The sequence below is a fragment of the Dermacentor andersoni genome, chromosome 4, assembly GCF_023375885.2.
Source record: "Dermacentor andersoni chromosome 4, qqDerAnde1_hic_scaffold, whole genome shotgun sequence".
NCBI lineage: Eukaryota > Metazoa > Arthropoda > Arachnida > Ixodida > Ixodidae > Dermacentor > Dermacentor andersoni.
The window spans coordinates 177219513-177246000 of record NC_092817.1 but is presented as its reverse complement, the minus strand read 5'-3'; the positions used below and the strand labels follow the sequence as shown (position 1 = coordinate 177246000).

The 26488-nt window shown below is 48.0% G+C and overlaps 1 protein-coding gene across 2 annotated transcripts in view; it reads left to right on the top strand.

The window, feature by feature from the left end:
* LOC126530660 (galactosylgalactosylxylosylprotein 3-beta-glucuronosyltransferase S-like) overlaps positions 1–25976 on the top strand; it is a 65735-nt gene extending 39759 nt beyond the window's left edge. The window contains exons 5-6 of one of the 2 annotated variants that reach the window (XM_050177927.3): positions 2907–3197; positions 25557–25976. In XM_050177927.3, coding sequence (XP_050033884.3) covers positions 2907–3197; positions 25557–25679 — 414 coding nt within the window. In that variant the 3' untranslated portion in view covers positions 25680–25976. Of the gene's footprint in view, positions 1–2906; positions 3206–25556 lie in introns of both variants that reach the window. The other variant, XM_055070349.2, reaches the window with a different exon arrangement.
* Positions 25977–26488: the final 512 nt, after the last annotated feature.

The window sequence follows — 26488 nt, the reverse complement described above, 5'->3', positions numbered from 1 at the left end:
TGCTCAAGAGAGGTAGCTCTAAATGTTCTTAACCTCGTGTGGGGATGAGAAAGACTCAAGACGTACCGCGATGGGTACCGGCGTAAGGAACTGACATCGTATGATGACTCAGTCCTACCTTAAGTTACGTCAAAGAGATTTCCACACTGTACCTTTGCATGTCATGCAACATCTAACTTTCTTTCTCTTTTCAATGTTCTCCAAATCGAATTCCTGCAGCACTCATATATATTTCGCTCGTTCAACATAGTCACCTACTATTTTGGCTACAAGAACACCGTCTATTTATAAGCATGATACGCATAACTGCCTGTAAGAGAAGCCTGTAACACATGCTGGTGCAAATGGAACGTTGTCAAATGCTACCGACACAAGGGGCCGTATAACGTAAAACTATTCCAACATGTTTTTATTCCAATCTCCTGACGTCAAATTTGCGTAGCCGCCGACGCAAGAATCAGGCGGTCACCCGCAGGGTTGTCTGATCAAACCAATCAAATGCTTCCCTCGATCATAGGAGGTCACTTTTGTTTCATTGAAAAACGAATAACGTTGCCTGCACTGAGCGGCATCTCTTATCTAATTGGCTCACAAGAGGCGATGAGCATGCTCAAGTGCAGAGAGATTCGATGGGGCCGAGCCACTGCACTGAATATCGATAACCAGATGAAGAGGGTGGTGCCGGCGTCTGCGATTGGTTCGCTTTCTCTGACTTAGCTTGCGGTGGCTCGTCTATAATCACGACGGCATTCAAGGGAAGCTTAAGAATGACGCTAAACTGGATCCTCAGCAAAGAAGAGTTGGCAAAACGAGGTTGTAAACGTGCCGAAAGTTTTCAAAAACGTTACACGGCCACGCAGAAAGTTTTATTACACGCAAATAAACCCGTGCTCTACGGCAGGAGCGAGTAGCCAGTACCTGAGCGATCGGCGGCAACCATCATTTATTCCTTTCGGAACGGGGCAGCCTGCGGCTATTCAGAGAAAAATTAACTTTTGTTCCTCATATTAATGCATTTTTAACGCGTACACGTCACGTTGACGTGGTGAGTTTTCGCGGTTTTCTGACGTCGGGGGTGACTGGCAGGTGAAGTGGCTGCAGCCCTAAAACTTGTGACCAATCGTCTACGTCTAACGGCGAAAGGCGTCGAATCAGAAATAACTATTTTTCTTTTGTTCGGTACAATCATGCATAATCAGTGTGTACACGTCATATCAGACGGAGAGGTATCGTGGTTTTCCTGACGTCGCGTGACAGACAGGCTGAGTGGAGGTTGTCCAAAGAAGTTTGTGACCAATCGCGCAGGGCTGATTGCAGAATTGGAACAGAAAAGTTTGGAATAGCTTTACGTTATAGCGCCCAAGCATTTCGCGCAAGTTCGACATGTGCGCGACAGGTTTCCGTTTCAGCAGGACGTGCATGGTGCTTCTTACAGTGTTACACAGTAAATATTACGATAAATTTCAGAAGAAGCACTTAAACCGTCGAGTATACTTCATTTGTTCACTGTTCAAATGGTGTGCTCTCTGTAACTGGCTGCGCTGGCAGAAATTTCACTTGACTATAAGATATTGCACGGCGCTGCTTCTGCGGTCACCAACTTTCACGAAGGATCTGCCTCTAATGATTTTGGAGACCCCGTGCGAATATAGTTATTACTATAACTTTGTTGGCAAATCTTTCTGCAACATTTTTCTATGTACGATGAAGTTCATGGCCAAACACTTAGGTCGACCTAACAAGCTGCGTCACCCACTTATCTACGGCAAGGGTGGTTCAATGGTTGCATGCCATGTGGCAGTGGAGTGGGTTGTTCGCGCACTTTCACATCGTACGTTGAGCATGATACAGGAAAGGAGTTCCAATTTCTGCGAGAAGATATCTTGCCTTATATCAACAATTAAAATTAATAACTTTATGGCGTATATTTCAATTTACAAGCTGTATCTGGTGAATAAAGACGGACATTCCAATAGGAACAAATTCCATGAACTACGCTAGTTTTGACACCTACATTTTCAAGGTTTCTGACGAAATGCATTGATGTTCTAGTTACTGTCGTGCTTCAATGCATAAAACCGCGTTTTACTGAAAAACTAAGTGGAACAAAAGTGATTTTTTTTTCCGCTAGTTGGATGTGGCATATCTCGAAAACCATGCCATGATGAAAATTTGGCCTAACTGGTTATGCCTTGCAACCTAACCAGCTACAATTCGTTAATTGCATTATGTGCCGTTAGGTAAACATTCTAAGATGTAATAGGTAAATTTTGGTAAATAGATTAATTATACGTTCCTACTTCTCGTGCACGTAATGTCCACCTCTTTGAATAATCCAGCTAAAAAAAGAAGTGGAATTAAGCTCTTTGCCACCGTAAGTTTTAAAAATTCGGTAAAACATAAAAATGATCACAATGATCAAAATTATGCAAAAATGATTAAAATGATGCAAGTACATTGGTATACTCAATTTTGCAGTAGTACTTCTATAGTTTCTCCTACGTACCTGACTTGTGCTCCAGCATGCTGCGTTGGCGCCACAAGGTTAATTATTCCACCACATTCTGCGCCACTTGGCCGCTATACCAGAGCTATATTGAAACTTTCACAATAATCAGTGAAAACATTACGTACGCTTCGCTATATCAGCTGGAAATATTTCTCTCTAACCGAGTCTTTTCAACCGTTTCGTTATATCCCAGCTTTAGTTACATAATATCCGCTACATCCAACACATGTTCTAGCATGCTGCACTTTCTACGCATACGCCATGTTCGCTCTGCACCGTGCGCCTGCGCCTCCTTGATGTGAACACGCAGCCAAACGTCGGCACTGCCGTCGCGCAAAACCGTCGCGTAATGGCCCTACAGAGCTTCGCCGTCATGCCGGCCATGTGTCGAACGCAGATTGCCCGGGTGCAGCGGGTAGGCGTGTTACCTGTGGGACTGATCGGCACGTACAGCGTCAGTTCTCCGGTGGTGTCGCCCGCCGGCCGTGTAGTTGGCTTCCACGACTCGTACAAGCGGGGACGCCGCTTCGCAATGGACATGGCCGGGTTCGCCGTCAACATGCGGCTGGTTCTGTCCGGCGCAAACGTCAGCATGCCCTACAAGTTGGGACAGCTGGAGACTGGGTTTCTCGAGAGCCTCGGCGTCAGCATCGACGACATGGAGCCGCTAGCCGGCAATTGCACCGAGGTATGCACGTACGTACGTGAAAACGGAGCGATTTCTTTTGTCCACACAAGCTCCACAAACACGCTGTGTAGAACGGTTCTCTAGGAAGTTGCATTGGCTATGAAGGCAGCCAGCAAGGTCCTATCTCAGTAGAGGGGAACGGAGAAATTGTTTTCTTCGTTTTTCGGCAACAATGAACAGCTGCATAAATTTTCGTTAAGTTTTTGTTTTTTCATTTGAAGACAAACATAAAGTCTAGCTGCATAAATTTTCGTTAGGTTTTTTTCATTTGAAGATAAACATAAAGTCTAGCTACTGCAGTAAGAAGATCTCGTGTTCAGTCTGTAAACCTTTCTTGTATACAGCTTTAAAAAATTGCAACATTAAAAGAAAATTTAATGCACAAAGTTAACTAATTCGTATGCCATCAATAAAGGGCGACTAATGCACTTTCTAGAGTTGAAAGAAACACTCGAAATTTTTTTCTTGGCTTTATCAACTTTTCGTTGGATGCGGTTCTAGCTAGCCAAAAACTAAGCTGTTCAGTTTCTTATATTGCATGCTAAGATTACTTGGAATTACATTTTTGCCATATGCCTTCTTGTAGTTCTCTTGCGTTATTATGTAAAGTACAATTAGCAGTGTAATTTAATATCTATGTTTAAGATTTTTTTCTGCTTCTTTGCTGAAGTATAAATCCTTTTATGAAAAAAAATATTTGCTCACGATACTAACATCTTCTAGGTACCAAAATCTTAAGAAGGTTCAGTTGTAGAGGAAACGTTAATTCTCGCGCAATATTCGGCATGTATGCGAATAAACAACAACAGCATTGTGCAGAAGACTTTGATTAGCTTGGTAATTGATGAATTTTTAGTGGTAGGTGTCTGCTACAATCACTAAAAATTATGCTCATACGATGCCTATGTTTAAATTAGTATACAGTGCTGCACTTGTTAACTAGTACAATCTCATTTACCAGCCTTCCTTCAAAATACTATTATACCTAGCGCCCTCATAGTGAAGTAATCATGCCTTATTTTCTTGCCCCACCTAAGCGTGAATTCCGCAAGCACGTATCCTGCGGCCCGCCGCTCGTTAAACTAATATGCAATATTGTCTACATTTCAAAGAAGGACATCAGGGTTGAGCCAATTTCTTATGAATCAGTCAAACGCTTTTGACCGCGTGCTTCATAAGCTCTTGATGGTAAAGGTACCTACTGCGGGTTAAACAGCTTGGATTTTCAGCGATGTGTGGGACATTTCAGCACATTGATGGTCACATTCGAATGTAAGCACCAGTCCTGTGCTCTTATGTCGTCCTTATTCATGGCTCTAGTAGTGATTTATTCTTCCTCGTGGTTACTCGGCGAAATATCCAGAAACACTGTAGGAAACTTAAAAGCTATGTTTCAGCCTAGTGCAAAACGACATAACTGCGCACATCTTGCCACAAATGCGCAAGAAATACTGTGATATGCTGCATTTTTTCACCTTGTGCCATACGCGTCTATACTATTCCCGGTAGCGAGATAAAATAGCACTATACCGACGTGGGGTCGGCCACCACGTTCATGACATTGCTTCGTTATGTGGCCCTGGGGCGTTTCATAATCTCTGAGTCATCATCTCTGAGGTGCAGAGAGCGTTCAAATAAATTTCATAAACAAAGCCCGACGAAAGATTGTATTGCATATTGAGCATTGTTAGCAATGTCCATGCAGATCGGTCTTCAGCACTGCATGTGATGGCCGGCTTGTTTGTTAGTGTTCTTGAGTTCTTGTGCCATCGCTTGAATATAGTAAATGAGGAACAATTTTTGGCGTTTACTAGAAGCACCCTTTAGTTGCGAGTGTTCGCAGTTTTGAGATTTTGTGCGTGACCTTTAGAGCGGGGGAACGTCTGCTGCTCCATGATCAGTTTGATGGCTGATATTGTGCGGTGCAATGTGTCTGCAGCAGTAATGCAGGGATATAGCGAAAGCTAATTTATTCGCGTGAGATTTACACGACACCTACTTTTAATGTTTATTCGTGTCTTCATTTCAGATATGTAGCTAGGTTTGTGGTCTCACTGTAGACTCATCTCCATAAATACAATACGTGTACGAAACTCACTAAAGGTTTATTGGAGCGAGAATTTGACAAAAGAAGCTTGAGTTTTATTACTATAATACCCTTGAAGAATGCCAGAAAAAGAGGCCCTTACCGTAAGAAGAGGCATGGTAAGCGAAAATAAGGGGAAAGCAAAACAGCTAAAAACCAAGCCCCAGGCACCGTACCTTAAGCCGGGTGGAGTTTTGGTGCGAAATAACAATGTGGAGCTTTAACCTGAACATTTTCTTTTACTATACTTGCTTTGTCTCTCGAAATTAACAATATTGCTACGGAACAATATGTGCGATCACGACAAGGCGAGCAGTGTGAAGACGACGACGACGATTAAAAGCTAGCGCGGGCTGTTGCCTCTTGGCCAAGCGCAGCGTATTTTCATGTAAATATACTTGTACATAGCTTATCGTCTGCGTCTTCCTCCGTAACACATCTGGTGGAGGTGGACGTTCCCTGTACCTCGTCGCGGAGCTTCGCAGTGGACGGTACGTCGAGCCTTCCTTCATGGCTACCGGCGACGACAACCCGACTCCGCCGGCTCCGACCCATGCTGTCACCTCGACGACCTACATTACTCTCCCCGCTCCCCGTGATCCTGGTGTATTCTCGGGCAAAGATGGGGAAGATGGCGATGACTGGATGAGCCTGTATGAACACGTCTGCCGCAATAACCGGTGGGACCCTACTATTATGCTCGCCAACGTAGTTTTTTACCTCGGTGGCACACCTAGAGTTTGGTATCGCACGCACGAAGATGAGCTCACCAGTTGGGATTCACTTAAGACACAGCTTCGAGACCTGTTCGGCAACCCCTACGGTCACCAACGTGCCGCGCAGAAGGCGCTTTCCGGCCGTGTGCAGACGTCAACACAGCCCTATGTCACGTACATTCAGGACGTCTTGGCTCTGTGCCGCAAAGTTGACACCCACATGACTGCGTCCGACAAGGTTGCCCACATCCTCAAAGGCATTGTCGATGGCGCCTTCAACTTGCTCGTTTGCAACAACGTAGCGACGGTGGATGCTGTTATAAAGGAGTGCCGCCGCCTGGAACTCGCTAAAAGCCGACATATTCACCAGCAGTTTGCCTGTCTGCCCAACACCCCAGCGACATCTTCCTGTGCCGACACTCCTCGTCCCAACAACACTGCCGATGTTACCAGGATCGTCCGGCGTGAGATCGAGGCATCCTATCCGGCTGCCTTCGACTCCAGTCCCACCAACACATCTGCAGTCACGGTCTCACTGATCCAGGCAGTTGTCCGCGAAGAGTTCGAAAACATGGGTCTTCACACCATCTGCTCGGCCCATCGTCCTGATACCCGCCCGGCTTCTTCGATTCCGCACCGTCCCACATCTTCTTGCCCACCACGTTCCCGCAACCCATGTGAATGGCGCACTGCTGACGACAAGCCCATTTGTTTCCACTGCCATCGAATCGGGCACATTTTGTCGGCACTGTCGCAGTCGCTGGAGTTCCCCGACCCGGTCTACTTATACTGCCTACTCTCGCCCCCCAGGTGGCCCTTCTTGTCCCTATGCCGCACGCTCTGATAACGCAGCCGCTGATTCTCCTGCACCGAACCGCTCCAATTCTCGTTCGCCTTCGCCCCAACGACGACAATCTCGCTCTCCCCAACCCCGTCGCTCCTATTCGCCGACTCCATTCGGACGCCGCTCCCAGCCGGAAAACTAGACGATGCAGCGCCTCGAGGTGACGCTGCATTGCTCCCTACGCCGCCGAATCCTCTACTGACGTTGCCCATTTATCTGAACCTTCTTGACGTGCAAGTCGACGGTGTTTCTGTGTCTGCACTCATACACACTGGGGCACATTTGTCCGTAATGAGCGCTGACTTTCGTAACAGGCTCAAGAAAATTATCACGCCCGCCACGACGCCTGCTGTACGTGTCGCCGATGGCGGAACAGCCCCGTAATTGGTATGTGTACCGCCCGCGTCTCCTTTGCCGATCGCTCAACAATCGTGCTATTCACAGTCATCGCCCACTGTCCCCACGGCATCATCCTCGGCTTAGACTTCCTCTCCGCACATTCTGCTCTCATCGATTGTTCCGCCAGTACTCTCCGCCTTGACCTGCCTGTTCTGGATCCTGCTGAACCACAACCCAGTCGCCTCAGTTCCGTCACCTTCGTTCGCTTGCCACCTTCGGCACTGACCTACGTTGACCTAGTGTCTTCCCCACCAGTCCCCGACGGTCACTACATCGCGGCTCCTATGCAAGACGTCCTCCTTACACACGGGATCACAGTACCTCATACAGTTTTATCTATTACGGCGAATTGCGTCTGCCTGCCAGTGGTCAACTTTGGCTTGACGACACAAGTGCTGCCACGCGGGATGTCTCTGGCCCAGCTTTGCTCATTCGAGGATCACTCAGTAGCATCCATTGCAGTAGACGACACTTCATCCGATACTCCCCTACCATCGCAGTCGGCAAATTGTACCATCGCTGACTTACAGAAAATGATTGCGCCCGACTTGCCGTCCGAGCACGCTCGTGAACTCTACCGCGTTCTGTTTTCGTACCACCATATTTTTGACTTTAACGATCGACCTTTGGCCCAAACTACAGCTGTCAAACATCGCATTAATACCGGCGATGCCCCTCCTATTCATCGCCGGCCGTATCGAGTGTCGCCAGCTGAGCGCCAAGTTATTCACACAGAAGTTCGCAAAATACTTGCCAAGAACATTGTTGAACCATCATATAGTCCATGGGCGTCACCTGTTGTACTGGTCAAAAAGAAGGATGGCTCATGGCGCTTTTGCGTGGACTATCGGCACCTTAACAGGGTTACCAAAAAGGACCTGTATGCCCTACCTCGGATTGATGACGCCGTTGACTGCCTCCACGGTGCTCGCTATTTCTCCTCTATTGACCTTCGCTCCGGCTACTGGCAGATTGCCGTGGACGATCTCGACCGCGAGAAGAGTGCTTTTGTAACACCCGACCGTCTTTATCAATTCAAAGTGATGCCGTTCGGTCTATGTAACTCCCCTGCCATTTTTGCACGCATGATGGACTCCCTTCGTCACGGTTTCAAATGGTCCACGTGCCTGTGCCACTTGGACGACGTCATCGTATTCTCCCCAACGTTCCCTACGCACCTCGGGCACCTCTCAGCAGTCCTGCACGTTTTTCGTCCAGCCGGTCTGCAACTCAACGCATCGAAGTGTCAATTCGGCCGTCGCCAGATTACCGTCCTTGGACATCTCGTTGACGCGAACGGAGTGCAACCGGACCCAGGCAAGATCCATGCTGTTGCGCACTTCCCTGTTCCGAAGTGTGTCAAGGATGTGCGCAGCTTCATCGGCCTTTGTTCATACTTCCGCCGTTTCGTGAGAAATTTCGCCGCCATAGCACGACCACTAACCGAGCTTTTGAAGAGAGTCACACCTTTCCAGTGGGGCGATAACGAGGCTTCTGCATTCTCACATCTAATCGACATGCTCACAACACCTCCCGTTCTGGCCCATTTCGATCCTTCTGCGCCTACCGAAGTCCGTACTGATGCCAGCGGTCACGGAATCGGCGCAGTACTGGCACAACGCCAGCGTGGCCACGACCGTGTTATCGCTTACGCCAAGCAGGCTCCTCTCACCCGCGGAGCGCAACTATTCCATCACTGAGCGTGAGTGTCTGGCCCTAGTTTGGGCGGTTGCGAAATTCCGCCCATACTTATAAGGCCGACCCTTTTCCGTTGTGACATACCATCACGCGCTTTGCTGGTTATGCTCACTGAAAGATCCTACAGGAAGACTTGGTCGCTGGGCCTTACGCCGCCAAGAATATTCTTATACTGTCACCTATAAATCTGGCCGACTACACCAGGACGCTGACTGCCTGTCTCGCTACCCGGTCGACAAGCCTGCCGACGCCGACAGTAGTACCGCCAACGGCATTTTCTCTGTGTCTGCCTTCGCTAACATCGCCGATGAGCAGTACCGAGACCTATCGCTGCGAGCACTTATGGAGCGTCTGCCCTCTACACCTACCGACGCATCCGTTCGCCGATATGTCCTCCAGGGCGGCATTCTGTATCGAAGGAACTTCCTCCCTGACGGCTCTGATCTTCTTCTTGTCGTGCCAAAACAGCTACGACACACTGTGCTCTTTGAGGTGCATGATGCACGCACTGCAAGACATCTTGGGGTAACCCGCACGCACGACCGCGTCCGCCGCCGCTTCTATTGGCCTGGTCTCGCTCGCTCCGTTCGACGCCTCAGGTGCTACCTGCCGGTCATCTCCAGCCGATTACCGTCCCTGTGAAACCGTTCTTTCGTGTTGGATTAGACCTGCTCGGTCCCTTTCCCACGTCATCCTCTGGGAACAAGTGGGTAGCCGTCGCGACTGATTACGCCACCCGATACGCTATCACTCGGGCTCTCCCTACCAGTTGCGCCACTGACGTCGCGGACTTTCTCTTGCGTGACATTATCTTGCTTCATGGCGCCCCGCGACAGCTGCTTACTGACCGTGGTCGAAACTTCCTCTCGAAAGTTATCGCTGACATTGTGCGTTCCTGCTCCATTCAACACAAACTGACTACCTCATACCATCCTCAAACCAATGGCCTGACAGAGCGGTTAAACCGTACTCTTACCGATATGCTGTCCAAGTACGTTTCCAAAGACCACCACGACTGGGACATTGCCCTTCCTTACGTAACATTTGCGTACAATTCTTCCAGGCACGACACCGCCGGATTTTCTCCATTTTACCTACCGTACAGTCGCGAACCTACCTTGCCTCTAGACACGGCACTTCCTCCTGCTGCGATCTCAACAAGCGAGTATGCGCGCGACGCCATCGCCCTCGCCGACCATGCACGCCAGCTTGCCCGTGCTCGACTGACTGCCTCACAAACAACTCAGCAGTGTCAGTACAACGCCCGCCATCGTCCCGTGCAGTTTTCGCCTGGTGCGCTCGTGCTCCTGTGGTCGCCCTCTCATCACGTCGGACTTTCCGAGAAGCTCCTTGCGCGATACACAGGGCCCTACGGCGTGCTGCGCCAGGTGACGCCAGTGACTTACGAAATTGCTCCTGTGGCTTCAACCTCGTCCTCTCCTCTGGCATCTAGTGATGTCGTGCATGTCAGTAGGCTCAAGGCCTACTACACTGCTTCCGAGTCCGATCTTTAGTCGCTCCGGGACGGTGCTTTTGCAGCCGGGGGTAGTGCTACGGAACAATATGTTCGATCACGAAAAGGCGAGCAGTGTCAAGACGACGACGACGATTAGAAGCTAGCGCGGGCTGTTGCCTCTTGGCGAAGCGCAGCGTATTTTCATGTAAATATACTTGTACATAGCTTATCGTCTGCGTCTTCCTCCGTAACAATACTATGGTTTTGAAACGATAATAATGAGTATAACCTGATTTGTTGTTTGCGTTGATTACCCATGTAATGCTTACAGCATGACATAATTGGTTATAAGTTGTCACCACGTATCGTACAACTGCAAACACAGAAAGCCACGTCTAAAATACCACCTCAAAAACAACCTTGATGATGCTGCTGCGCATTTCCTAATAAAATAGTCGCAGTCTAAGCTGAAGCATGCACCTGCTGTGTATGCACGCATAAATTACCATCATATTGAACTTAAAGACACGCCACACGATGACGCTATCCTATGCAGATATTGAGGTCATAACACAAGCCATTTTCAGAGCAATGCACGATACTTACGAACTTAACACAATTTCCTCAGATAGACGGGAATGTCGGCGTGCCTGTGCTAAAAAATTAAGAGGAAGCTTTAGCTCGGGCCCAACTGCGACGCGGCCTATTCAAGTACATGTAAAAACGCAAAAACGTTTTTCTGAGATGACCCCTGGACCGATTTTAATGAAATTTGTTGCATTTGAAAGAGAAAGTTAAATTCTAGTGACTGTTGGAAGCGGAATATTGATTTAGGGCTTTTTTTTAAAAGGATTTTCAAAAATTCAGACGTTTGAAAAAAATAGAAGCATGAAGTTTACAAGCTAATAGCTCTGCATCAAGATTAGATATCGCGATTCTGTAAACGGCATCCATTAGACCATTCAAAGCGGACAAATTTGATATGTCAGTTTACATCTTACGTGAATTTGTTACGTTGTTTACGAAGGTTCTGCAAAAGTTGTAATTACACATTACTCCATTTTTTGAGGTTCATGTGTAACATGTAACAATTCACAGAATTGCGATATCATTTTTTCTTGCAGAGTTTCGATTTTTTTGCAGAATTTTCGATTTTTGCCAAACTTTTATAAAAATTTGACGACCTAAATCGAAAATTCGAAACCAACAGTCACTAGATTTTAAGCTTTTCTTTTAAATGCAGCAAACCCCGTCAAATTTGGTGCAGTGGTTGCCGAGAAAAGCGAATTCTCCTTTTACATGTATTTAGATAGGAGCACCCGAGCTAAAGCTTCCTCTTTACTCCTGCGTTCTACCTGTGCTACACTGACAAACTACATTAAAAAGTAGTTCTGCCAGTATGGGCCATCATCATCATCATCATCATCATCATCCTGGTTACGCCCACTGCAGGGTAAAGGCCTCTCCCATACTTCTCCAACTACTGCGGACATGTACTAATTGCGCCCATGTTGTCCCTGCAAACTTCTTAATCTCATCCGCCCACCTAACTTTCTACCGCCCCCTGCTACGCTTCCCTTCCCTTGGAATCCAGTCCGTAACCCTTAATGACCATCAGTTATCTTCTTTTCTGATTACATGTCCTGCCCATGCCCATTTATTTTTCTTGATTTCAACTAAGATGTCATTACCTCGCGTTTGTTCCCTCCCCCAATGTGCTCTTTTTTTATCCCTTAACGTTACACGATTCATTCTTCTTTCCATAGCTCGTTGCGTCGTCCTCAATTTAAGTAGAACCCTTTTCGTTAGCCTCCAGATTTCTGCCCCGTACATGAGTACTGGTAAGAAACAGCTGGTATATACTTTTCTCTTGAGGGATAATGGCACACTGCTTTTCATGATCTGAGAATGCGGGCCAAGCGCACCCCAGCCCATTCTTATTCTTCTGATTATTTCGGTCTCATGATCCGGATCCGCGGTCACTACCTCTCCTAAGTAGATGTATTCCCTTACCACTTCCAGTGCCTCGCAACCTATCGTAAACTGCTGTTCTCTTCTGAGACTGTTAAACATTACTTTGGTTTTCTGGATACTCCAGGTCACTGAGCATGCATTGCGATTGGCCCCCTGAGTTACTAACCAAGGCAATATCATCAGCAAATCGCAAGTTACTAAGGTATTCTCCATAAACTCTTATCCCAAGTTCTTCCCAATCCAGGTCTCTGAATACCTCCCGTAAACTCGCTGTGTATAGTATTGGAGTGAATGCATCTCCCTGCCTCACGTCTTTCTTTATGGGGATTTTGTTGCTTTCTTTATGGAGTACTACGGTGGTTGTGGAGCCGCAACAGATATCTTTCAGTATATTTACATACGGCTCGTCTGCACCCGATTCCGCAATTCCTCCATGACTGATGAGGATTCCACTGAATGAAACGCTTTCTCCTAATCAATGAAAGCTATATATAAGGGTTGGTTATATTCCGCACATTATGGTTGTATTCCGCGCTAGTGTGGGTACTAGGACACAATGAGATGAAGAGCAATAAACGAGCTCATGCATCACCTCGCAATATTGTAACTAGCAGCTACCGAATAAAGTGGCCCCAGGCCTATCACTGCAGAAGTTTCAATGCCGCACTTTGAAAACCACGCAGTAATAAGCTCAATGAATACAGAAAGAGATTCATTTTACCATCCCTTATGCAAACGCACTCTATAATGGATGTTGTATAAATTTACCAGTAACAAATTTTGACTACAATATGATCTTATCCAACGCCACATTAAGAACAGCCGCGGGAAACCAGCGTGTTAAGTATGTGGCAAATACCACAACATATTCCGAAGAGAAAGATATAGACGGCAAGAAGAAAGGCGGGCAGGTTATCTAGACTTCACCCAGTTTGCTGGCCTGCACGTGAGGAGGAGGATGAGGGAGTGAAAGAAAGAGAAAGAGAAAGGACACGAGCCTTGATCACACTATCACTTTCACATGCACTAAGCCAAGTGCAGCGTATGTTAAGTCGGCCACTCAATTCTTTCAACTTCAGGAACTGTAGAAGAGCTCGAGTGGATTTCTGGGCAGATGAGCTCTAAGACCAGGCTTCCAGGACATCTGCTTCAGTTAATGGCATATCGTACAGCCTATTAAAGGACTACTGGAGAGTCTGGTGTTGTTTATTGAAGTGAAAACAGTTGCAAAATAGATTATTGATGGCCTCTTACACACTTGCACTTAGCGAACATGGGTGAGTCAGCCATACCAATGCGATAGTTACACGAGTTAGAGAAGACTGCTCCTGCCCACAGCCAACACAGCAGTTTTGCGTCACGCCATGAAAACCTTGTGCGTAATTCCAGCTTTAGTGATGGGTCCAGGAGTGTCAGTACTATAGCCTGTGCACGTCAGGCAACGTTATCGTTGAGGTGGTTACCGACGCTGCCACAATGTCTCGGCAGCCACTGAGAGATTGTACCTTTTCCTCGTTCAAAAACGCATTGGATAATTTTGTTGATTTGGTATATTATTTTGTCGCAATTTCCACGTCGTAAACTTCGCCGGTTTCGAAGAGCTGCTTTAGAGTAAAAAAAACATTGCCCATTTGCAAGGTGATTTTTATAAATGTATTCCACAGCAGCCCGTCGAGTGGCGAGTTCTGCACCCATATATGTTTTGACTTGTGAATTTTTAAACTTGATGACGACCAATCTTCGTGGTATAACAATGGCGCCCGTCGAACCTTCCGAGACCCAGCCGTCAACGTAAAAGTGGACTTGGTTAACATGCGAAGTATGTAAAAGCTCCACTGTGGTCTTTTGAAAGCCACGGAGGACAGGCTAGCCTACTTTGAAATTCCTGAAATGGAAAACACAGGAGGATTTTTCAGGTGCCATACAGGAGATGACGTTCTAGTTGCGGGCCGATATCTGAACGGCATAGAGTGCCGGTTAGCGGCAACTTATATAGAAAGTACTGTATTGGGAGTTTTCTCAGGTAAACGAGCGAGATGGTGTTTAGCAACTCTAGTTATATGGCGAACGCGCTCCACGAGTGCGTCGATAGCTATATAACTATTCAGTGGGTGTTCTCGTGATGACAATTGTTGCTACGGTTGAACCATATCGAAGTAGCCGCAGACAAGTTCTAAGTGGCTGGCCTTGAATGCTCTGAAGGGATGTTACTTTTGCTGGATTTGTATAACACTCGTGTGCTACATCGCAAGTATCCTAGGTAGAGTGTCCTCTATAGTTAAAGCATAGGTGCCACTGACGTGACCCACGTTTTAGTGGAGAATAACCTTGGTATGTGAGCGATAGAGGTAAGCCTATTCCTCAAGTAAGCGAGGTGGGGCTTCATGAAAGATATCTGCCAATAATGATGCCTAGGAAGTTGCGAAGGTGTGTGCATGAAATTGTTTGGTAGTCGATAGAAATGGGATACCCTGTCGCGGCTGGGGCTGTCACTTGTACTTCGACTCTATGAGTGGGAGAAGCGCACTCCTGTAATCCAAGTGGAGTGCGGCTGGTTGGCCGAGTCAAAGGTGGATCTCCACCCGTAGTGACTTCTTCTACGGGCATCAGGGTTTGCTGCAGAGGCCGTGTACCGAGGGTTGGAGAGACAGTGGTATCTTGGCAGCTGACGAAGGAAAGTGTGGTGACCGTCTTTAATCCAGCTATGCAAGCCGTGCATGTCCTTGTCATCTTTTCACAGCATATGACTGCAGATTTGGATTTGGTATTAAAAGGCTACCCGAAACCAATGGCGTTCAGTTCTAACATCCCTTGTTCTTTATTGCAACACCACTTCAAAGCTCCAAATTAAGTTTACCGTGCCCTTCCGTTTCTTCCGTCATGCTGACGCCCACCGCTGTGGCCATCGCGTGCTATTTCACAAATTTACTGCTAATCCCCAGCTTCGCGCTCATTTGTGGGCGAAGCAAAATAAATTTGACAAATTCAGAATCAGTTAACAAACCTAGTTAATATAGGCTCACCATATTTATTTCTAGCACAAGAAGAAGGAGCACAAGTAGAAGAAACATACACACACAATCGCCAAACATATATTTGCATTATATTATGGAACCGTGAGCGTCAATAAAAACAGGAGCGTGTGCGTACACGCAGTACTTTAGAAATGTTGCCTTTCGTAAAGACCAGATCGTCAGGAAATGTACGAACGATATCACTGGCTAAAAAGAAAGGTATTAAAGACATATATCATTGATAGCTCAGGAGACACATGTGTTAGTCAGTCCTCTGCACACCCAACCCCAGCTGGGACTTTGTATCTCGATGTAAACATCTTTCGCACTTTTTTTGACGTTCTTGGTTTTGTAAAAGTGACCATTTTTACGCACTACTGGGCATGCGCGTATGCTGCTGGTTTTATTTAGACTCATGGTTTCACATCAAATGATAGTTTCAGTCTCCTACTTCCGTTTGTCCTCCATTTTTCAGCGTACTAAGCTTTGAGATTCGCTTCTGCCACGCCACTTCTACGCAGCGCAACAAATTATCGATATGAGAAGTGGTATAATTTTGTATAGCCTCATATTTGATGACGTTGAATTTTATTCGCTTGTTTTTTTCGTTGCGCTGTATAATAGAGAGTGCGCGTTGAATCTGCAACTGTTGGCTAAGTTCTGTGTGTGCTTTTGTTGCATTGATGAGTGCGAGTGCTTGTAGCACATTTAGATATTCTAAATACACGCGAGATCTAGCATGACGTAAGACTGCACCATTTGACATACGGTGTCGCTGCTTCGTGCTGCATTCTCTTGTAACATCCGATGTTTTAAGATTCACTCTGTGTATGATTTATTTGCACAATATAAGTAATCAATTCACGCGGCGTCTGTTATCAAATCAGTGAATTTAGAGGTCATTGATATCATGATGCACTTTCTCGCATGGGACTGCATACAAATAATGTTAAAGTGACACTCTCGTTTCTTCACATAGTGAGCACCAGTTGTTTTTGTTGTAGAGGTTCTTAAAAACCCCTGAAGGCAAAAAATAAAAAGTGCATCCTACAAGATAAGCGTCATATGAGGTAACTAAAACTCAATAAATGAAGTTCGGGTGCATTAGGCGCCATCACCAAAATCTGAAAAGCCGACAGATCCCACGCCCTGTGGGAATCGATCTCATCCAAACCAGTGTACAAGGAGCCTGCCAAGTTAACGAAGCAACCACGAGGGCACCAAGACGTAGGCGGCTGTATGATGACCTACATGACACGTGTGATCAAATTCATGCCACGACCTGTTATGTATGTTCGTCCTAAACTTTTTTCATACGCCACTTTTGGTACATAACAAGTCAACGAAACGACCATGAGAGCACCGAGTAGGAGGCTGTTTCATGACCTACATGACAAACATGTCATGATGGTCATCTCGTGACCTGTCATTCATATTGTCACGTGGTAGTGACGGCGAAGAAAGAAGCAGTACGGTGGAATACAAAACTAGCTTTTTATTGGGCGAACCTGTGCCCACAAAACAGGCTACACTTATAGCACAACGAAAGCGGCGAAGACAGTCGGCGATCGTCGAAAATCTGATCAGCGGGTCAAGCGCGTCGGCTTTTATACAGCAATCATCGAATGTTCCAGATTAAACGTTGGGACCCGCATGTCTTCTAAAATGTTCTACACCATTCGTGTCAAGCGATGAAATCAGATAACACAACGTTCGGCGACAACAGACAGCGGGTAGAGGCATCGATAACTTTCCAGAAACTTCGGATACATGCAGGCGCGTCCCGCGCTGTGCGATAACATTTGTTCGGCGGCAAAACTTGTCGCCCGATAGAGACAAGTACACGTGTCAATACCCCCCTCTTAAAAAGCATCGGCCCGATGCTGCAAACAAATCAAAGTAATAAGTAAGCACTCATAGCAAAGAATAAAGCAAAATAAGGAAAGTTCGTTAGCGTCCGTAAAATGGTTTCAGACGCACCACGTGGACCACTTAAGGTCGTGCGCGACGTCGCTGTGAATGCGAAATGCCGTCTGGCACGACCTCATAGTCCAGTGCGCCAATACGTCGGATGACCTTGTAGGGTCCGAAATAGCGTCGCAATAGTTTCTCACTCAGTCCCCGTCGGCGTATCGGGGTCCATACCCAAACACGGTCGCCGGGCTGGTACTCGACGAAGCGTCGTCGGAGATTGTAGTGTCGGCTGTCGGTCCTCTGCTGGTTCTTGATTCGCAGGCGGGCGAGCTGTCGGGCTTCTTCGGCGCGCTGGAGATAGGTAGCGACGTCAAGATTCTCTTCGTCCGTTACGTGCGGCAGCATGGCGTCGAGCGTCGTCGTCGGGTCCCTGCCGTAAACTAACTTGAACGGCGTGATCTGTGTTGTTTCTTGCACCGCCGTGTTATAAGCGAATGTTACGTACGGCAGGACGGTATCCCAGGTCTTGTGTTCGACGTCGACGTACATCGCTAGCATGTCGGCGAGGGTCTTATTCAGCCGCTCCGTAAGACCATTCGTCTGCGGGTGGTAAGCCGTTGTCCTCCTGTGCCTTGTCTGACTGTATTTCAGAATGGCTTGGGTGAGCTCCGCTGTAAAGGCCGTTCCTCGGTCGGTGATGAGGACTTCTGGGGCGCCATGTCGCAGCAGGATGTTTTCGACAAAGAATTTCGCCACTTCGGCTGCGCTACCTTTCGGCAGTGCTTTTGTTTCAGCGAAGCGGGTGAGGTAGTCCGTCGCCACGACGATCCACTTATTTCCGGTTATTGACGTCGGAAAGGGTCCCAGCAAGTCCATCCCGATCTGCTGGAATGGTCGGCAAGGAGGCTCGATTGGCTGTAGTAACCCGGCTGGCCTTGTCGGCGGTGTCTTGCGTCGCTGACAGTCTCGGCATGTTCTGACATAACGGGTGACGTCGGCGGTCAGGCGCGGCCAATAATACTTTTCTTGTATCCTCGATAGTGTCCGGGAAAATCCGAGGTGTCCAGCGGTCGGATCGTCATGTAGGGCATGCAATACTTCTGGACGCAGTCCTGACGGGACAACAAGAAGGTAATTGGTGCGGACTGGCGAGAAGTTCTTCTTCACGAGTAGACTGTCTTGAAGCGTGAAGGAAGATAATCCGCGCTTAAATGCCCTGGGGACAACGTCGGTGTGCCCTTCCAAATAATCGACGAGGCCTTTAAGTTCCGGGTCCGCTCGTTGTTGTTCAGCGAAGTCTTCCGCGCTTATTATTCCAAGGAAGGCGTCGTCATCCTCGTCATCTTGCGGCGGCGGGTCAATGGGGGCGCGTGATAGGCAATCGGCGTCTGAGTGTTTTCGTCCGGACTTGTATGTTACAGTGATGTCGTATTCTTGTAGTCCGAGGCTCCACCATGCCAGCCGTCCTGAGGGATCCTTTAAGTTCGCTAGCCAACACAAGGCGTGATGGTCGCTGACGACTTTGAATGGCCTGCCATATAGGTAAGGGCGAAATTTCGCTGTAGCCCAAACGATGGCGAGGCATTCCTTTTCGGTTGTAGAATAATTGCCTTCCGCTTTTGACAACGACCGGCTAGCGTAAGCTATCACGTGTTCATGTCCATCTTTTCTCTGGACCAGGACGGCGCCGAGGCCTAGGCTACTGGCGTCAGTGTGGATTTCGGTATCGGCGTGCTCGTCGAAGTGCGCAAGTACGGGCGGCGACTGCATGCGTCGTTTGAGTTCTTGAAATGCCTCGGCCTGCGGCGTTTCCCACTTGAACTCGACGTCACATTTAGTTAGCTGCGTCAGTGGCTCAGCGATGCGTGAAAAGTTCTTGACAAATCGCCTGTAGTAGGCACACATGCCAAGAAATCTACGCACTTCCTTCTTGTCGATGGGCTGTGGGAACTTTGCTATGGCAGCTGTCTTCTGCGGGTCGGGGCGGACTCCAGATTTGCTGATGACGTGGCCTAAAAATAGAAGCTCCTCGTAAGCGAAGCGGCACTTTTCCGGCTTCAGAGTAAGTCCTGATGACCTGATGGCCTCTAGTACTGTTGCCAGCCGCCTAAGGTGAACGTCGAAATTTCCGGCGAAGACGACGACGTCATCCAAGTATGCGAGACAGGTCTGCCACTTCAATCCTGCTAAAACCGTGTCCATCACGCGCTGGAACGTTGCAGGCGCCGAGCACAGTCCGAATGGCATAACCTTGAACTCGTAGAGGCCGTCTGGGGTGATGAAGGCGGTCTTTTCGCGATCTCTTTCGTCGACTTCTATTTGCCAATAGCCAGACTTTAGGTCCATGGACGAGAAGTATTTAGCGTTGCAGAGCCGATCCAATGCGTCGTCTATCCGTGGGAGGGGGTATACGTCCTTCTTCGTGATCTTGTTCAGACGACGATAATCGACGCAGAAACGTAGGGTTCCGTCCTTTTTCTTTACCAGAACAACAGGGGATGCCCACGGGCTTTTCGACGGCTGGATGATGTCGTCGCGCAGCATTTCGTCGACTTGTTCTCTTATAGCTTCACGTTCTCGCGCTGAAACTCGGTAAGGGCTCTGACGGAGTGGGCGAGCGCATTCCTCGGTGATTATGCGATGCTTGGCGACTGGTGTTTGTCGAAGCCTCGATGACGTCGAAAAGCAGCTTTTGTATCGTCGGAGCAGACTTCTGAGCTGCTGTTGCTTAATCATAGGGAGATTTGGATTAATGTTGTAGTCTGGTTCGGGAACCATGGTCGTCGGGGTAGATGCGGCGGAATCCGAGAGGACAAACGCATTACTTGTTTCCAGAATTTCCTCGATGTACGCGATCGTCGTGCCCTTGTTGATGTGCTTGAACTCCTGGCTGAAGTTTGTCAGCAACACTTCAGTTTTCCCTCCATGCAGTCGAGCGATCCCTCTTGCGACGCAAATTTCATGGTCTAGCAGTAGACGTTGGTCGCCTTCGATGACGCCTTCTACGTCAGCGGGTGCTTCTGTGCCGACCGAAATAACGATGCTGCAGCGAGGCGGGACGCTCACTTGATCTTCGAGCACACTCAAGGCGTGGTGACTACGAGGGTTCTCCGGCGGCATTGCTTTATCTTCCGACAGCGTTACTGACTTCGACTTCAGGTTGATGATTGCGCCGTGTTGGTCCAGGAAGTCCATACCGAGAATGACGTCTCGTGAACACTGTTGGAGGATAACGAAGGTGGCAGGGTAAGTCCGGTCATGAATGGTTATTCTTGCCGTGCAGATCCCAGTCGGCGTGATGAGGTGTCCTCCAGCGGTGCGAATCTGAGGGCCTTCCCATGCGGTCTTAACTTTCTTCAACTGGGCGGCGATGTGTCCACTCATTACGGAGTAATCGGCCCCTGTGTCGACTAAGGCCGTGACTGCGTGGCCGTCGAGAAGCACGTCGAGGTCGGTGGTTCTTTGTCTGGCGTTGCAGTTGGGTCTTGGCGTCGGATCACGGCTGCGTCGTGTTGAACTGAAGCGGGAACGTCGCGTCGTCAAGTCGTCTTTCGTCGGTGTAGTCTTGGCTTCCCGACTTCTTCGGGACGGCGGCGTGTCGTCATTAGGTCGTCGAGATGGTTTCTTCGTCGTCTTCGTCGGCGGCGGAGGATCTTCGTCAGTTCGACGAACAGCAACCGCACCTCCATCGGTTGCTGCTTTTAGTTTTCCGGGTATGGGCTCGCAGAGTGGCCCCGGGCTGGGCCAGTGTATGGACGGCGCTGCGGCGACAGGTAGCGGCCTGGTGACGGCGAACGGGACGGTCGTCGAAAGTTCCACGGAGTGGCGGCTAGGTAATCAGCAATGTCACGTGGGCGCTCCCCAAGCTGTGGACGCGGCGCGTTGACGGCGAACCCTCTCAGTCCCATGTCGCGGTATGGGCATCGGCGGTACACATGGCCGGCTTCTCCGCAGTGATAGCAGAGCGGGCGGTGGTCGGGGGCTCGCCAAATGTCCGTCTTCCTCGCGTAGGTGCGCTGGGCGACGGGTGGGCGCGCTGGCGGCGGCGGCGGACGACGGAATTGCGGTGTTGCAGCACCTTGGCGCGGTCGCGCAGGGGGGCCTTGACGGCGGGCGACGGCGGCGGCGTAGGTCATTGCTTCCGGCTGCGGTGGTTCTGGTTGCACCTCAGGAACTCCAAGGGATCGGTGCACCTCTTCCTTCACGATGTCGGCGATAGAGGCCACTTGAGGCTGCGACGAAGGCAAGACCTTGCGCAGTTCTTCGCGCACAATGGCCCTGATGGTCTCGCGCAGATCGTCCGTGGCCAGTGATTGAATTCCTGCGTAGTGGGTAGAGCTTGTGCGGCGGTTGAATTGCCGGTTCCGCATTTCGAGTGTCTTCTCAATGCCGGTGGCCTCGCGAAGGAACTCTGCTACGGTCGTCGGTGGGCTTCGTACCATTGCGCCGAAAAGTTCTTCCTTCACACCACGCATGAGTAGGCGTACTTTCTTTTCCTCGGCCATATCCGGGTCGGCGTGGCGGAACAGACGGCTCATTTCTTCCGTAAAGACGGCAACGTTCTCATTTGGTAGCTGCACTCGGGCGTCCAGCATAGCTTCGGCCCTTTCCTTGCGCACGACACTTGTAAAGGTGCGCAGGAAGCCGCTACGGAACAGGTCCCACGTTGTCAAGGTCGACTCCCTGTTCTCAAACCAAGTTCTGGCGGCGTCTTCTAAGGCGAAGTAGACATGCCGCAGCCTGTCGTCGGAGTCCCAGTTGTTGAATGTCGCGATCCGTTCGTAGGTTTCCAGCCATGATTCCGGGTCTTCGAATGTTGAACCGCGGAACGTTGGAGGCTCCCTGGGCTGCTGCAGCACGATGGGGGACGCTGGGGCTGCCATTGGGGTTTCCGTGGCCACAATCTTCTTGGTCTTCTCAGGTAGAAGTCCGTGCTCCGGGGGCAGCTGTTGAATACGGCGGCTTGCTCGATGTTCCGGGACGGCGCTGGTGTTGTCTTTGCGGTCCGGGCTTGTATTACGGCTTGTCGGGGGCGTCCGGTACATGGACGTAAAGCACCTCCACCAGATGTCACGTGGTAGTGACGGCGAAGAAAGAAGCAGTACGGTGGAATACAAAACTAGCTTTTTATTGGGCGAACCTGTGCCCACAAAACAGGCTACACGTATAGCACAACGAAAGCGGCGAACACAGTCGGCGATCGTCGAAAATCTGATCAGCGGGTCAAGCGCGTCGGCTTTTATACAGCAATCATCGAATGTTCCAGATTAAACGTTGAGACCCGCATGTCTTCTAAAATGTTCTACACCATTCGTGTCAAGCGATGAAATCAGATAACACAACGTTCGGCGACAACAGACAGCGGGTAGAGGCATCGATAACTTTCCAGAAACTTCGGATACATGCAGGCGCGTCCCGCGCTGTGCGATAACATTTGTTCGGCGGCAAAACTTGTCGCCCGATAGAGACAAGTACGCGTGTCAATATTCACCATGCACTCTTGTCGTGGTATGTCAATTTTCGTACACATCAAGTTAACGAAACGACCATGAAAGCACCAAGACGTAGAGGGCTAGATAGCTTGATAGATACTGTCGAAGTGGCAAATGTTCGCCAAGAAATGCTTCGCATTTAAATGAGGCACGCCTCAGCAGAGTCCGAATATGGTTTTTCTTTTTTTATGTGTGTGTATTCGTGCATTTGTATGCTTTCTTTCGTTCCGCACACACCGGAAAACGATATTATTCCGTATTTAATATTATTCCCACAGAAACACATATAATAGAATAAAGGAGACCATGCTAGATTGAGTTTTGCGGAATCTTGGGATACAGAGAAATTTCTGTACCTTGTGGCGGTTATATAAATTGAAGGTGACAAAATAGTGAGGCTCAGAGAAAGAAGCAGGTGTTCGAAGGCATTGTCTGGGATAGAATACCAGTGGTCCCTCAGAAGGATAGACACTGTTAAGAGTAAAATATAGATGCAGGTTTTGGGTCAGCGAATGATGTGGAGTAATCAGGAGTTCACATTATCGCTAATACGGCACGTTTCATTGAGAGAAGCGGAAGAGGATAAAGATTTCTGGCATTTGCACATCTCTTGCGGGGTACCTAACTGAGCTGGATATGTATTGGTGATGAGTATGAAGGACAGTTTCATTTCATTTCATTTATCTACTCTCAGGGCCGTTCGGCGTTACAGAGAGGAGTGGGTATACAAAAATGGAAATGGCTATACAAGAATACATCTTTAGTAGGCAGGTTAATGAAGATTGTCATATACAGCAGACTTGAAGACTTCGGGTACTGCGATGGACACGACGGGTCAGGAAGGTGGTTCCAGTCCGCGCTTGTCTTCGGAACAAACAAATCAAAATAAAGATTAGTCCTGCAGCTTGGCACGCCAACTTTGAACCGGTGGTCCATGCGGGATAAAAAGTAAGTAGGAGTAATAAAGAGTGATTGCTTAAGAGTGTCAGTGGTGAAATATATTTTGTGAAAGAGGCATAATCGAGAAATACGACGGCGTAAGGAAAGGTCAGGAAGATCTAATGTTTTCTTTATTAGCCTTACACTGGCGGAACGAGAATAATTAGAGAGTACAAAACGAACAGAATGATTTTGGATGGATTCGAGGGCTTGTATAAGTGATTTGGTGTGAGGATCCCAAATGGGAGAAGCATATTCTAGTTTCGGGTGCACAAGAGTATTATATAGAAGTATTTTTAGGGACACAGGAGCCAGGGAAAAATTACGGCGAAGGAAAAAAGTGTGCGGTTAGCATTATTAGTGATATGTGCAACGTGCTTTTTCTATGATAGGTTGGCAGTAATGTATACGCCAAGATACTTATAATCAGAGACTGGAGTTAAAGAAGAGTTATTAAGGCAGTAGGTGCATGAAGACTGGTTAGGCGTGCGCGTTATTCGCATTGCTTTGCACTTACCAATATTTCGTTTTGTAGACCAGGTGTGACACCAAGTGGAGATGTTATCCAGATCAGATTGAAGAATGGCTGCATCAGAAGGTTTAGATATTTGTCTATATATTACGCAATCATCAGCATAGAGTCTAATTTGTGAGTCCATGGAATCAGGAAGGTCTTTAATATAAGTTAGAAGAAGCAGAGGACCTAGTACGGAGCCTTGTGAAACTCCGGATGCGACGGGGCATACAGGTGAGTCACAGTCATTAATTGAAACGTACTTGGTACGGCCCTGCAAAAAACACTCGATCCACTTGATCAGATTAGCATCAAGGTTTAGTTTGCTAAGCTTGAGAAGTAGTAGTTGATGCGACACAGTACCAAATGCGTTGGCGAAATCTAAAAAATGCAATCCACAAGTGATGAACAGTCCAAAATAGAAAACAAGTCATTAGTATACGCGACCAGTTGAGCTTCACAGGAGTGGTGTTTGCGAAAACCATGATGATTAGGTGTGAAGAAACAGTTCGATTCTATATCCGACATTAGGTTAGAATATATTATATGTTGAAGCAGTTTGCACGGAATTGATGGTAATGAGATAGGGCTGTAATTGTGGGGGCTATGAACATCACCAGATACAAGCACCGGAACCACCTTTCCCACCTTCCAGTCGTCCGGCAACGTGGCGCTCTGCAATGACTGAGAAAAGACATACGACAGTATAATGGATGAATAAGTCTGGGTGTTTTTCAGAAATTTTGTAGTTAACACCATCGGTACCAGCTGACGATGAAAGTTTCGCAACTTGAATGAGTTTACAAATGCCTAACCAGTCGATAAGGATAGGGTCCATTTGAAAGAAGTCAGGTGCAGAAATAACAGGAACGGTTATTGGTGCTACATGTGAAAAAGATGACGAAAATGTGTCATTGGGTAAGATACAGCACTGTTTATTTGATACAAAGAATCCTCGATCGTTCTTCAAGCGAACTTCTTCGGATTCGCGCATGCCGATAACATTCCAAAATTTGCGTGGATTTGAAGTATGTAAAGAGGGAAGGGTTGAATGAAAATAATTGTGTTTAGCACCGATGAGAGAACGTTTGTTATATTTCTTCCAATTTCCAATCGCTATTGCAGGCAGCAAACATTGAAGAAGTTCCGTATTTATGTGGAAAGGCATTGCCGATGTTAGCAACGTTACATCTAGAAAAATTAAACCCTGAACAGTGCGATTGAACTATCAAAACTAAGTCGTGATCAAACTATTTTGATGTTCTCCATCACGTTTCCTAAAACATGATCTTTTTTTTGTGTTTTTTATTCAGGTTCTAGTGTGGCACACGAAGGTGGTTCCGAAACGATTCCCCTCAATAAAGGTATTACGTCTACTTAACATTACGTCACCGAACAATTTACCGCTATTATACAAGAACATCTTAGAAGAATAAATTCATAAGATACGCAAAAAAAACATTGCTCCCCCGTGGTGTCTCGGTGATTTGTGTTGACAAATGTGCGTCGGATTTGCAAGTGACAACCTCGGAACATGTCTTAAGCGCCCGGCTTGTGCATTTACGGCTGACCTTCATCGCCTTCTGTGGGCTTCCAGAGGACCCTGAAACACGTTTTCTCTTAACGACCTGTTAAGTAAAGCAGCATGCTTGCCAATATCACACCAGGTTTAGGTCCGGTCACCTGTGAGTGCCCCCAACATTATCGGACAATTCCACAGGTAGTGCACCCTTCCAAAATCTGTGGGCTTAACATCGTTCACGGCGCACTCAGTAATAAAAAAACTTACAAAATTTCTTTTGTGCTGGGCAGAACCGGAAGGGGCACATGTTCTTCAACCACATCAGCGTGTCACTTCACTGCGCTGAGGAAAAAAATGCTCGCGGGAAGCAAGGAATTGATTCTCACTCTAACACCCTATGGTGCGCCACTGCTTTCGGAGGCCACAGCTGGACTTCGTGGACGCACCGCTGTATGGCAGGGCTTCTTCAGGGGTAAGTGCGAGAGAGCAGCCGGGCTGCATAGCGCGGCTTACAGGCGCCGGAGCAGCACCAGTGCAATCTCGACGGCCACATCATTTTGCTGACAAGAGCAGGACTTCGTCGGCGGTTCCACAGCAATGTCCACCGTGTGCAATGGATGTTTCATAAATGAGCAGGGGGGCAGTTCACGCTTCCCAGATGATGCATTTCGTCTATTTGAATACTTCGATAGCCCTCGTTCTGGTCGAATTTGTTTAAAACTC